This window comes from Podarcis filfolensis, assembly GCF_964270895.1.
Source record: "Podarcis filfolensis genome assembly, chromosome: 14".
In the NCBI taxonomy this organism is placed as follows: Eukaryota; Metazoa; Chordata; class Lepidosauria; order Squamata; family Lacertidae; genus Podarcis; species Podarcis filfolensis.
The window spans coordinates 30,948,883-30,962,408 of NC_139616.1; the positions used below are offsets into that span (position 1 = coordinate 30,948,883).

General features: G+C 46.1%; 1 protein-coding gene across 1 annotated transcript; it reads left to right on the forward strand.

The window, feature by feature from the left end:
* Positions 1–1,550: 1,550 nt before the first annotated feature.
* LOC310749878 (somatostatin receptor type 5-like) lies at positions 1,551–12,945 on the forward strand. The gene is made up of 3 exons (XM_083587200.1): positions 1,551–2,051; positions 3,221–3,859; positions 10,418–12,945. Exon 3 carries the CDS (start codon positions 10,481–10,483, stop codon positions 11,591–11,593), a length of 1,113 nt encoding a protein of 370 aa, XP_083443326.1. The 5' UTR covers positions 1,551–2,051; positions 3,221–3,859; positions 10,418–10,480; the 3' UTR covers positions 11,594–12,945.
* The last annotated feature ends 581 nt before the right edge of the window (positions 12,946–13,526 follow it).

Sequence of the window (13,526 nt, forward strand, 5' to 3'; positions counted from 1 at the left end):
TGTTGGTTACAATTGCTTTTCAATTATACTTCTTCCAATCTTCTGTAAATCTCTGGTCCCGCAGGTTTCAAATCCTTCCTGTCATTTTGTCCCCTGGACAATAATAGCCAATTTGGCTTTCATCGGCTTGGCTTGGCTTGTAGCTCCTATTGACTCTTCACTTGGCTGGCTTCAAAAGAGGATTCGACAGATTCATGGAGTACAAGGCTATCAATGGCTGCCAGCCATGATTACTGTACTCTGCCATAATCCTTCTGAATACCAGTTGCTAGAAACTGCAGGAGGGGAGAGGGCTGTCGCGTTCAGATCCTGCTTGCAGGTTTCCCACCAGCATCTGTTTGGCCACTGTGACGACAGGACGCTGGACTAGATGGACCACTGTCATCATCCAGCAGGCACTTCTTGTGCTCTCATATGTACTTAATGCACCTCTTGAAGTTAACTCTCAAGCTACGGGGGGGGGGGGCAAGCAAGGCTTTTTGCCCCAGGTGAAGCCTCTAGAGGGGCACCAATGAGGCTCCCAGCCTGTGTGTGTGTGTGTACACAAATGCATATGGGTCTGTGTGTGCCAAACTGGGTCTTTGAGACCAGGATGAAAGACTGGTTTCGCCCCAGCTCAAGCTATGCTGGTAGAAAAGTATACCAGGCAGTTTATATAAAACTATAGTGTAGGGCAGTAGTTAAGAGTGTTGGACTAGGACCTCGGAGACCAGGGTTCAAATCCATATTCAGCTATGAAACTCATTGGGTGACTTCGGGCCAGCTTAACCCACCACACAGGGTTGTTCTGATCATAAACTGGGAAGAGAACCATGTACAGCCCCTTAAGCTCCTTGGAGAAAAGCTGGGACTTCAATGCAATAAATTAATCTTGCTATTTTTGTGGGAGATTACCTATGAAATGAATGTGCCCATTTTACAGAAACATGGAGTGGGGCTGTGACAGCTCCCTTCCTAAAGGACCACAACTATCCACAACCATTGAAGTCAAATATTAGAGCAGGATCACATCTGATCTGCTTATTTTTATCCTTATTATGCTTCAGTGGCTTTTTTAGGCAGAAATTCTCCAAAGGACCTGCAGCATATGGAAAACAAACCGCAAACAACAGCAGACATTATAATGCAAACATATTCGCACGAAGTCACACGCAGTTCATAGAAAACACACAAAGCCACCCCCACCCCTAATAGCGGCAGAAGGCCATCATCCACTGTGAAAGCCAATTTTCTGGTAACTTCAGCAGCTTAAGGACGGGGGAGGCGAGGGGGCTGCCCGACGAAGGGTGCTGTGTAACCATAAAGCTTGCGCTTGTTCCCCGCAGGAATCAAAGCTGACACATTCGAAAACATCGCTCCGACAGTTATATTTTGGCGACGTTCGACAAAAGAGCAAATATGGGATTCTTCCCCCGACTCCACATGCGGAAATTGCGCGCACCATGATACGGGCGCGCGGCTGCAGAGCGCGACGGGTTCCTGTTGATCTTTCCCTCTCTCGAGCTCTTTTGGGAAGCGTCTGCAACCTTTCCCGACCGAGCACCGCCCGCGCTTTGGATAGAGACGCCCCAGACGCCCCCACCTGCCGCTTCACCAGCCGAGTTCCTCTGGCTCTGGGCTCTTTCCACCGCGGCGCCCAAGATCACACCGGGAACAGGAGGAGAGGCTCTTCGGGGCAAGTTTCTTTCCCCGGGGCTTAGAAAAAGGAAGCGGGCTGTTTACCAAGCAGAAGTGGGGGGGGGGAGAAGCGGTGCGGGCAACCTTTTGCAGTTTGCGGGGGGGGGTGGATTCCGCGCAAACGCGCCCCTAAATCGGAGTTCTTTTTAGAGCAAAGAATATGAATTAGCGCGCAAAGCAGACACTTCGGGAAATCCGCTTTGCAGGGCGAGGGGGGCAGCATCCCCCACCCCTCAGGAGACTCCCCACCCCACCACCACCTCACATCGCCAGCCCCATTCCTTCAGGCGCCCAGCCAGAGGCTTGATGCAAAGTAGCCTTGGCAAATGAAGGGCATGGATGAAATAGACGAGGCGCCACTTGAAACTGACGAGGTAAGGCGTCTCCGCTTGAAACTAGCATTCCGGGCAGGCTGGAAAAAGACTCCTCACTCCCAAATGGGAGCGAAGGAAAAGAGATTGAATGAGTCAAACGGAAGCCAATCTCAATCTCTCTCTCTCTCCCTCTCTCTCTCTCTCTCTCTCTCTGTGTGTGTGTTGTGTGCATTCTTGCCTGTTGCCATTTCTTCTCCAATTGTTGCGTTCACCACTTTGCGCATCTCCCTTATTATCGGACTGCCCTGGAGACGCTTCTCATTGATGCTTTAATGTTACGGCTGGTTTATTTATTTATATATATATATATAGGCGATGGGGGCAGGAGGGAAGCGAGGAAGGGAAGAAATATGGGCACGACCCTCTGGCTGTTCAGCTCTGCTAAAATCCCTCGCTTCCCCCACTTCCCTTGCTCCTGTGAAGGAGCTCTGCGCAACCCGAAAGCTTGCGTCCTTGACGCACCGCATAGTTTAACCATGGAACTCGCTCCCGCAGGAGGCAGGGATGCCCAACAACTTGGATGGCTCTAAAAGAGGACTGGACCAATTCACGGAGGAGAGGGCTACCAGTGGCGACTAGCCACGATGACTACTCCTCCTGTACAGTCGGAGACTTCTGTACCCCAGTTGCCGGAAACCACAGAAGGGGAGGGTGCTCTTGTGCTTGAGTGCTGCTTGCGGATTTCCTTTGGGGATATTTGGTTGGCCATTGTGAGAACAGGATGCTGGACTATGATGGGCAACTGGCCTGATCCAGCAGGCTCGTCTTGTGTCCTGCGTTTTGGATCCTAGCCGTCGCAGAGCATTTCGCCTGTAACATTTTCGGGGCTGAGCCCTGCCTTTTGGTTTCTGCGATGTTGTTACCGTGCAAAGCTCCCAGCGCCAGACACAGGGCCTTCTCGGTAGTGGCGCCCACCCTGTGGAACACCCTCCCTTCAGATGTGAAGGAAATAAGCAGCTATCCTATCTTTAAAAGACATCTGAAGGCAGCCCTGTTTAGGGAAGTTGTTAATATTTAATGCTGTACTGTTTTTAACATTTGATTGGGAGCCGCCCAGAGTGGCTGGGGAAACTCAGCCAGATGGGTGGGGTATAAATAATAATAATAATTATTATTATTATTATTATTATTATTATTATTATTATTATTATTATTATTATTATTATTAGCGCTCATGGTGCAATCCATAACGTGACATGACAGCAGCTCTTTCGTACTTCGGCGCGCCAGAGGATCCTAAGAAACGGCAGCCTTCCCAAATCCAACCCACGCGCAACTTCCAAGCGTCTGCTTTCTTTCCCCCCTCTTTTCAAAGGAGCTCCCTGGAGCCCTCGGGCGAGATGTTTCCCCGCCCTCCTTGCAAGGCAGGTCCGTTGTCTGCAGGGGGTACTGCAACCCGCTGGCCGCAGCCTATAAAGCGCAACAGGCAAATGCCCTCCCCCCGCGTCCCACCTCCTTCCCCCGCCGTCGACTGTGCTACTTAGAGACCTGGCGCTGGATATTTATTTAGTGAGGCGCTTGAGCGGGGAGAGCGAGGGTTTGACTTTCCGGAGCCAGGAGCCTGCCGGCTTCAGAGACAGAACTTTGCTGCTGGTGGTGGGGTCAAGGAGAAGACGACGCCTGTCCCAGAAGGAAATTGTCCTCCTAGAGAGAAGCAGCTGCGTTTGGCGACCATCAGCAGGACAATCCGAGCGGAGGAGACAGCAGGAGGGAGGCTGGCTGGACCTGGATTTTGAGGAAAGCTGGAGGGCAAGCTTGGAGCAGGACGGTCCCTGGAAGTGGGGCGGAGAGAGACCAAGCCAAGCCAGGTAAAGCAACAAGCATATGGTTGGAAGGAGGGCGGAGAGGTGGGTAGAAGCGAGAGACTTCAAGTCTAGCGGGTAGGCATTGTGGCAAAAACTTTGGGGGACTGGGCTAGAGCCCCACCACCGAGGCGCCACCAGACTCTCTTGTGGTTTTGGCGAGAGCAGATTAAAATGGACACACTCTTCTGGGGTGTGCAGAATGAGTCAATCCTTGGAACAATCTCAAGGTTTTTGAACAATTCGTGGCTGCTTAATTCAAGAGGATCAATTTTCTGGCATTGGAGGTCACTTTTTGTGTGTTTGTGTGTTTGTGGGCAACCCACATGTCATTATCATCACCAGTTAATAAAATACATTTGTATTATTGATAATATTATTAATAGTATTAAATGCCATTAAATATTAATGATATTAAATATTTGTTTATTATTTATTATTATTGATCATTATTATTATTAGTGGTGGTGGTGGTGTACGCAGAAGGAAGTTGCAAGCAGGGACTTCCCATCATTTGTCACACTGAAATGACGATTGTGTGGGGAAAAGGGAAGGCTTGGGTTGGTTCACACATGCCTGCCCACCACTTGATTCCTGAACCCTCCCATTAACTGGCAACTGAATGTGTGAAAAGGTCCACACTTGACTGTCATGCAAAGCTAGGTAGCTCAGTTGGTTAGAACATGAAGGTGATAATGCTATGGTTGCAGGACTGACGCCCATAAGGGATAGCTGCACATTCCTGCATTGAAGGGTGGGCCTGGATGATCCCCAGGGTCCCTTCCAATGTTATGATTCTCTGTTTCTATGGCTGGAAGATCATGATCAGAAGAACCGCTGGGTCTAGGGCAGTGTATAAATCCAATAAAGAAGAAGAAGAAGAAGAAGAAGAAGAAGAAGAAGAAGAAGAAGAAGAAGAAGGAGGAGGAGGAGGAGGAAGAAGAAGAAGAAGAAGAAGAAGAAGAAGAAGAAGAAGAAGAAGAAGAAGAAGAAGAAGAAGAAGAAAAGATCTGGCAGGGGTGGGGAGGCTGACCTGCGATGGTGCATTTCACACATGCAGGTCAGTGCATGATCCCAGTCACCAGTCACCTTCAAAGCAGTGGAAGTGCAGGTGTGAAGCAGTCCAATGAGCACTGGGTGCATATCAGCTGGCTTACACATACACAGATACACAGATACACAGACACATACACATGTCATTTCATGTACATTTGGGATCTAGTGACTGAGCGTTTGAACTGATTTTGCTGGGCAGCTTTTCTCACCAGAGATGAAATTTTGTTTGTGACTTGCAAGTGACCCACTCAGGACTGCAAGCCACCCTCTTGGTGTTTCTGTCACTGAGTGATAGGAAAAGGCAGTAGTAGCTCAGTGATTAAAACAACTGATTTGCATGTAGAAGGTCCCAAGTTCAATCCCCAGCAACTCCAGAAAGGGCTGAGAATGTCTCCTGCCCAAAACCCTGGAGAGCCACTGCCAGTCAGTGTAGACAATGCTGAGCTAGATAGACCAATAGTCTGGCTTAGCATAAAGCAGTCAGTGCTGAACTAGGTGGAGTATCAGCCAGATTCAGCATGATGTCGTCAATGGACCAATGGTCTGACTCAGTGTAAGGCAGCTCCCTATGTTCCTAACATGCAATTTTTAAAAACAAAATGAAATGCTTTTAGACTGCCTTTCGATATACTCAGATGTGTGAATGAGGCCCCTTTCTGTGCAGTGTGGAACAAGCATGCATACATCATGTTAATTAAACCAGAATAAGCATCCAGTATTCAGAATTATTAATGCAATATTCCATTTCCCCGTCTGTGAACTGAGCCTACATTGAAACAGCGAGAAAGATCCATTCTTTCTCCACCAGAGATTGTGATGGGACAGATGAAGAGTATTAAGGGCTAAATAAGTTTCATTAAAAGATCTTGCCTGTATACCTTGAGGCGACTTTCCTTCTGATGGAGAAATAAGTGGACATAAAGACAAAATTTAGGGAATGATGAAGGCTGCTTTCTGTTTCTTTTAAAGTGGACCTGCTTTTAGCACATTTTAAAATATGTATCTGTAGTTTGCAAGAGAAATGCATGTGTTCATTCAATAGAATTGATGACTAGAACTTGAATAATCCCCACAGAGGCATTTGAAAGTCGGAAAGAATTGGCTGGATCTGCAGTGAAATTAGGTTGGCGGTGATGATGACAATATTTTTTTCTGTGGTGGCTCCCATCAGGCAGAACTCCCTCCACTGGGAAACAAATGAGACCCCTTCTTGCTTTTATTCCTCAGAAGATCTGTTAAGACCTTTAAAACGTTTTAAAGATTATAACCCATCCTGGGACCTGACAGTGAAGGACGGGTAATTAATGGAATCATTATCAATAAACACAAATCCTGAATGTGTTTTGCTTTCTCCTAAGCTGGTGAGTCAGACTGCTTTTCTGCTAGCTTTCATCTCAGTTCTTAAGCTACTAAATATTTTGATTTCCTCTGATGCTTTAAATCACTGGCATTGAACCTCCAGCTTTTCAGATGTTTTTGGACTCCAAAGCCAGTTTGTTCAATGGGCAGTGGATGATGGGAGATGCAGTTCAGTGACATCTGGAGGGCCACAGCACCCCCTCACGCCCTACTTTAAATGAAGTTCTAAAGTTTTGTTTTATACTGAAGTCTTTGGCATCTGGTTTCAATCTGTAAGCTGCTTAAGGGTCTGTTTGGAGATGGTGACTCAGAGGAGGCTGGTTCATAGGGCCTCAGTCTGTCCCTGTTTTGGGGTCTTCCTTTAAAAAAGCTCAAGAACCTTCTGAAACCTGGCAACCCATTCCAGAGGTGGCACTGCCTGTCAATTTCCTGCACTGCCTCTGCCTCAGTGTGGCCCCTTGAAGAACTCAGCATGGAAGTGGATGGGCACAAAACCATCGTTTGTTGCCTCTGTCATTGGCTCTGGTGCCATCAACTCTTTGGGCTCTCTGCCTACCACCAGTCCCAAGAGGCACAAACCACCACTGCCACTACTTCAGGGCTAAGGTGAGGTGGCAACAGGAGTGCCAGCTTGGCCCTATGACTGTGGGTGCCATGCAGTCCTGGCACCAAACTTTGTGGGTGCCCAACCCCTTCATGGGGAATTTTGTGGGCGCTCGGGTACCCAGGGCCCTAAGAGTTGGCACCTATGGCAATTTGATTCGCGGAAATGGTGTGGAGGAAATAATTACTTTAGCGTAAAACCCAGCAAGCAAACAACCCAAGAGAATTCCATTGGAATAGCCTTCTTGGGGTGTGTTTTGACCGTTAGCCACTGTGACTCCAGGAGCCTGGTTCTGCATCATAGGTATAATTCATGCAGTGCAGTGGTAAACTAGATGACCCTATGGGTCCCTTCCAATTCTACAATTCTAGATTCTTGTTCTCTGCCACTTAAGAGCCCTGGGAACGCCAGATTACACTTTACAGCCAGGGCTATATTTTCTAGAGGGAGAGTAAAAAATTTTTTTTGTTGCTTTGTCCTTGGGATTGGAATTTGAAACCTTATCAGCACAGCCTGTTTGCAACCAAATTAAGTGGCTGCTTCAACTTCATCCATTTCTCTTATGACTAAAAAGGCTGAAGACAGGAGATAAGGCAGGTCAAATGGCACACACACACACAGCTTTTTTTTTTGCTTGAGTATTCAACTCCAGGAAGAATTATTTTTAACTCAAAATTATGCATGTAAAAATAACATGTAATATCAATGAAAAAGAACTGCAGTTATAAATTGCTCTGAGTCTAAGGAGGATCTGATGGATTAAAATATCAAAGGGAATAACCTACTAGACCTCAGCAATTCCACCAGAGCGCAGAAAAAGCAAAGAGTGTGAGGGAAGAGATAGGATTCAGCACCCTGTGTAGGGAGAGGTGAATCTGTCAGTTTGAGTTGCTCTCAGTTTCTAATTTTTTCCACTCTGAAAGTATAGTTCTCCACATTTTTACATTTGTTCATATTTTTAAAATAAATAATAATAATCCTCATGAAAATTCATAAAAATAGCATGAATTTCTTCTAATACACACATTTGTGTATGCAATTTTGTCTAATGTGCAGGTTTTTGTAAAGCATGTTCCTCTTCTATAATACTAATGCTATTTTTTGCTAATATATGCATTTCGATGCACATTTTACTCTAGTATACATGCATCTTTCTGCACATTACTTATCTGAAGAAATGCATTGCAAAAAAAAGTCTGGCAAAGTGCAGTTTGCAAAGGATGGCTGTGTATTTCGGTTTGTGTATTGGTTCAGGAAGTGCAAATTACATAGGTTCGTTCTAAAATGCAAACAGAATTGAATTTATCCCCCAATCCTAATTCTTAGAACCTCATTTTCTTCACTTCTGATAAAGCCAATTTCTAATCCCTATGGTTGTTCCTGAAAGTATGAGCACAGCAGGGAGCTGATTAAGACATCCATGGGTCAAAAATGTTTTAACTTTTAATAGATAAAGAGTTAATGAAAGGGGAGAGTTTTAAAGAGAGAGCGGCAAACTCATTGGCGCATAGCTCACTGAAGATGAGTAGAAACCTATTGTTACAGGTGTCTTGCAACAATTTGAACTTGCATAAGTTGTTATAAAATGGGTGTTACATTGGCTACTTTAAAGTCCTTAGGTATGTAGGCTGATCTGAAGGACAGGTTACGTATTTTTGTTAGAAGATCAGCCATTTCACATTTGAGTTCTCTGAGAACTCTCGGGAGGATGTCATCTGGGCCTGGTGATTTGTCAGTTTTTATTTTTCTATTGAGCCTAGAACTTCATCTCTCATCACCACTGGTTGCCTTATTTCCCCAGACTCACCTTCTGAAAAGGCACTGAGATCTGCCCAATATCTTCCATTGTGAAGGGAGATGCAAATATGGTAGTTCATTCAGTTTCTCCACAATCTCCTTATCCTCCTTTAGCACCCATTTGACTCCCTTGCAATCCAAGAGTCCAATCACCTCCCTAGACAGTTTGCTGCTACTAATATATTTAAAGAACATCTTGTTTATTGTCTTAATGTTTTCAGCAATGTGTTCCTCACATTCTTTTTTAGCACCCCTTACTGTCTGCCTACAATTTCTTTCTTTCTCTTTGCCAAGGTTTTCGCATTCTTTTTTGTTCTGTTCATTTGGACAAGACTTCAGTTTTTGGAGGGAAGCCTTCTCACCTCTAATAGAATCATAGAATCATAGAACTGGAGTTGGAAGGGACCTTGAGGATCATAATAGCTTCTTTGACTCTGCTCATTAACCGTGTTGGTGTCCTCTTCACCCTCATAGCACCTTTCCTGATCTGCCATATACACTCCAGTTGATTGTCTAATACTGTGTTTTTAAACAACTCTCAAGCATTTTGGAGTGATTTGAACCTTTTGATTCTGCCTTCCAACTTCCTTTTTTATCAATCTTCTCATTCTGAGGAAGTTCCCTTTTTAAAAACCAAATGTGACCATGTGCGCTTTCCTTGGCAACTGGCCATTTCCATGTATATTTAATTTAATAGTGCTATGACCACTGTTCCCAATTGGCTTACCCACACTTACATCTCGCACCAAGTCTTGGGTGCCTCTCAAGATTAGGTCTAGGGTGCCACCCCTCTAGTCAGTTCAAGCACTAACTGTTGGCTCACCCTAATAGCCTTGGAAGTTGATGGATCAACACGTGGTCAATATAAATAACTAAAATGTGCATAGATACAGAGGTTATCCCCATTTACTGCCCCTGAATTCTTTGCAGCTGTAGCATTCTTCCTTCCATGTCTACATTCTTCCTTCAGTGGTGTAGCATTTTATGTCTCCTGGGAGAAGGACTGTAGATCAGATGCATGCAGAAGGGCCCATATTCAACCCCCAACATCTCTAGATAGGGCTGGGAGGGACCCCTGCCTGAAACCCCAGAGAGATGCTTCCAGTCAGCATAGACAATACGAAGATGGACCATTGCTCTGACTTGGTATAAGGCATCTTCCTATGTTCCAAACCCTGAGGGTGAAGACTGGGATCAGGTCTGGTGAGTTGCTGGAACAGGAAGCTGCCTGAGTCTGGTACTGAGCTGGATAGACCAAGGTTCTGACTCAGTTTCCTGTAGGGGAAGGGGGCACAGCTCAGGGGTAGAGCACCTGCTTTGCATGCAGAAGGTCCCAGGTTCAGTCCCTGGCATCTCCAGGTAAGGCTGGGTGAGACCCTTGTCTGAAATCCTGAAGAGCCACTGCCAGCCAGTGTGGACAATACTGAGCTCGATGGCTTGACACGGTATGAGGCAGCCTTCTCTTTTCCTTTGAGAGAATGATCCAGTAACATCCAAGGCTATTATGGTGAGCTCATTTTGTTCACAGCTCCCATATTCGTTTTTATTTGCAGGAGAAGGTTGATGGGAGAAAACAAAACATCTGCTTAATTCCTAAATAATTGCCAGCCAGGGTAGCTAATTATTTTGGTGCATTACAGCAGAATGTGCAAGGCAGCTGTTTCATACATTTTAAACAGGAGAGATTTCTGAACATGCCCACCAATAATCTTTTCTTTCCGTGTTTCTTTCGTTTTTCTCTCCCCCAGGATGAAAATGCTGCGGGACAATAGGCTTCGTCATTCTTAAGAAACCACACTGAGACAAGGAGCATGGATCCTTTGTACTTCTCCACCGCTTTCCTCAAAGAAGCCATTCCTCCAGATGATAACTTCTCCTTTTTGGCTAACACAACAAGCAACACGACTCTCGGAGGGTTTTCCATTCCTACCAGCATCCGGTCTGTGCTCATTCCAATCATTTACCTCATGGTTTGTGCCGTTGGGCTGAGCGGGAACACCTTGGTCATTTACGTGGTCCTGCGTTATGCCAAGATGAAGACCGTCACCAACATTTACATTTTAAACTTGGCAATCGCTGACGTACTCTTCATGCTCGGCTTGCCATTCCTGGCTACCCAGAATGCCATCTCCTACTGGCCATTTGGGACTTTCATGTGCAGGCTAGTGACAGCTTTTGATGGCATTAACCAATTCACCAGTATCTTCTGCTTGACAGTCATGAGTCTGGACCGCTACCTTGCCGTGGTTCACCCCATCAAGTCTACCAAGTGGCGTCACCCAAGGTTCGCCAGACTGATCAGCCTGGCAGTCTGGACTTTCTCCTTCCTAGTGGTGCTCCCAATGATCATATTCGCTGATGTCCAGGAAACCTTTGACACCTGCAACATGAGCTGGCCTGACCCGGTGCAGATCTGGTCTGCGGTGTTCATCATTTACACCTCCGTCTTGGGGTTCTTTGGACCTCTGCTGGTGATCTGCCTCTGCTACCTGCTGATCATCATCAAAGTCAAGTCCTCGGGAATCCGAGTGGGCTCTACAAGGCGCCGAAGGTCGGAGAGGAAAGTGACCAAGATGGTGGTCATCATTGTGGTTGTTTTTGTTTTCTGTTGGCTTCCCTTCTACATTGTCAACATCATCAACCTGATCTTCATCTTGCCGGAGGAGCCTGTCTTGGTTGGCATCTTCTGTTTCGTGGTGGTTCTCTCCTACGCCAACAGCTGTGCCAACCCCATCCTGTATGGATTTCTTTCCGAAAACTTCAAGCAGAGCTTTCAGAAGGTCCTGTGCCTCCGCAAAGGAAATGGCATTGAAGACGGCGACCCAACCGAACATCGGCAAGAGAAGAGCAGCCGCCTGCAGGAGGCGATGCTACTCCAGAGAAGTGTGGAGTCCAATGGGCACATGCAGACTAGCAAGCTGTAGAAGGGACCTCCATTGCCTTCAAGAGAACTGGAACTTGCTTGGAGCACATTGTGGTGGCAAATGCCATGGGCATGATAAGAATGGACTTTGCCAAATCCTGTTTCCAGGGTGTACAAATATTTGCTTTCTTTCCGCCTTGCACAGAAATGCTCTCCTCTTCAACATTACACCACACAAGCAAGACCAGGAAACAGGGGTGGGGCTATGCAGATCAAGGGGGTGGGGCATGCAGATAGCAGGAGGCATGATTCTCAATGGGGAACACTGTTGCTCCACCTCAACCATTGGCTTCATAAATAGGTGGAAGGGTAAGAAGACCTGGATCTCTCTACCTCACCCCAGCCCATCCAACATGGTAGATATTTCTCCATCATGCTTCATGGGCAAGGGAGACATATGCCAGTTCCCAATGTTCTACACTGTGGGCTGATGGGAGTTGTAGTCCAAGAAGCTGGAGGACACCAGGTTGACAATGGATACACTAGTGCAATCCATAAACGAAAACCATAACAGGATTGGACAGACTTGATTCTCCGTGGCTAAGTTAAGCTGGTATAAAAGGGATGGAAATTTGTAGTATTGATACATAGAATGCATTGTAAATCCTGCCAACCCTAACACACCATGCGACACTGTCCCCAGATATTTTTCCATCTCTGTTGAGCATGCTACAATCCACCTAGCCATTCCTGGTAAAGCAAAGCATTCTCACATCTTACTTACATGCTTCTAGTGGCCTGCTGTTTTGCAGATTGCTCCCACAGGGGCAGAAGCAACACCACCCACCTCAGCAGCAAACCTGAGCAAAGCCAATATGAAGAAAAATGTTCCATTTTGTGCCCTGCTTTCCCAAGGGTTTTTGCCCTGCCATTTCCCCTAAATCTAGCAACACCCATTATCAGCACCACTAGAAAACCATTTGAATTAGGAAGCAGACTTTAAGTGTTGCACACCAATGCTAATTGGGATAATTTGGGTGGTGATTTGGGGAGAGGAGTAAATTAATTAAAGCCAGCCAAACCAGAAATATAGAGTTGGAAGGGACCCAAGGGTCATCTAGTCTAACCCCCTGCAATGCAGGAACCTCAGCTAAAACATCTGTGATAGATGGCCACCCAACCTCTGCTTCAAAACCTCTAAGGAAGGAGAGTCCAAAACCTCCCGAGGAAGTCCGTTCCACTGTTAAACAGTTCTTACTGTCAGACAGTTTTTCTGAATGCTTAGTCGGAATCTCCTTTCTTGTAACTTGAAACCATTAGTTCAAGTCCTACCCTCCAGAGCAAGAGAAAACAAGCATGCTCCCTTCTCTATGTGGCAGCCCTTAAGTTATTTGAAGATGGCTATCATAACTTCTCTCAAGTCTCCACTTCTCCAGGGTAAACATACCCAGCTCCTTCAAGGCTTAGTTTCCACAACCTTAGTTCCAGTTACAGATAGGTAGCCGTGTTGGTCTGCCATAGTCAAAACAAAATATTTTTTTTCCTTTCAGTAGCACCTTAAAGACCAACTAAGTTAGTTCTTGGTATGAGCTTTCGTGTGCATGCACACTTCTTCAGATACCTGAAATATATTTCAGGTATTTCTTCAGGTATCTGAAGAAGTGTGCATGCACACGAAAGCTCATACCAAGAACTAACTTAGTTGGTCTTTAAGGTGCTACTGGAAAGAAAAAAAATTTTTTGTTTCCACAACCTTGATCATCTTGGTTGCCTCCTCTGCACACGTTCCAGCTTGTCAACATCTTTCTTAAATTGTGGTGCCCAGAATTGGACACAGTATTCCAGGTGGGGTCTGACCAAGTCTGCAGACCCATGAGTGACAGTGGGGTGCACGGAATCCGAATCAACAAGTATGGCACCAGCTCCTGCAAGTGGCAGTTAAAGCATGGACCAGCAGGGGTGCTGTCCAATAGCGTCAGCAAGCCAGTGTGGTG

Bases quoted from the DNA above. Each gene is read 5' to 3' on its own strand.
- LOC310749878 (XM_083587200.1), top strand. From the start codon at position 10,481: ATGGATCCTTTGTACTTCTCCACCGCTTTCCTCAAAGAAGCCATTCCT.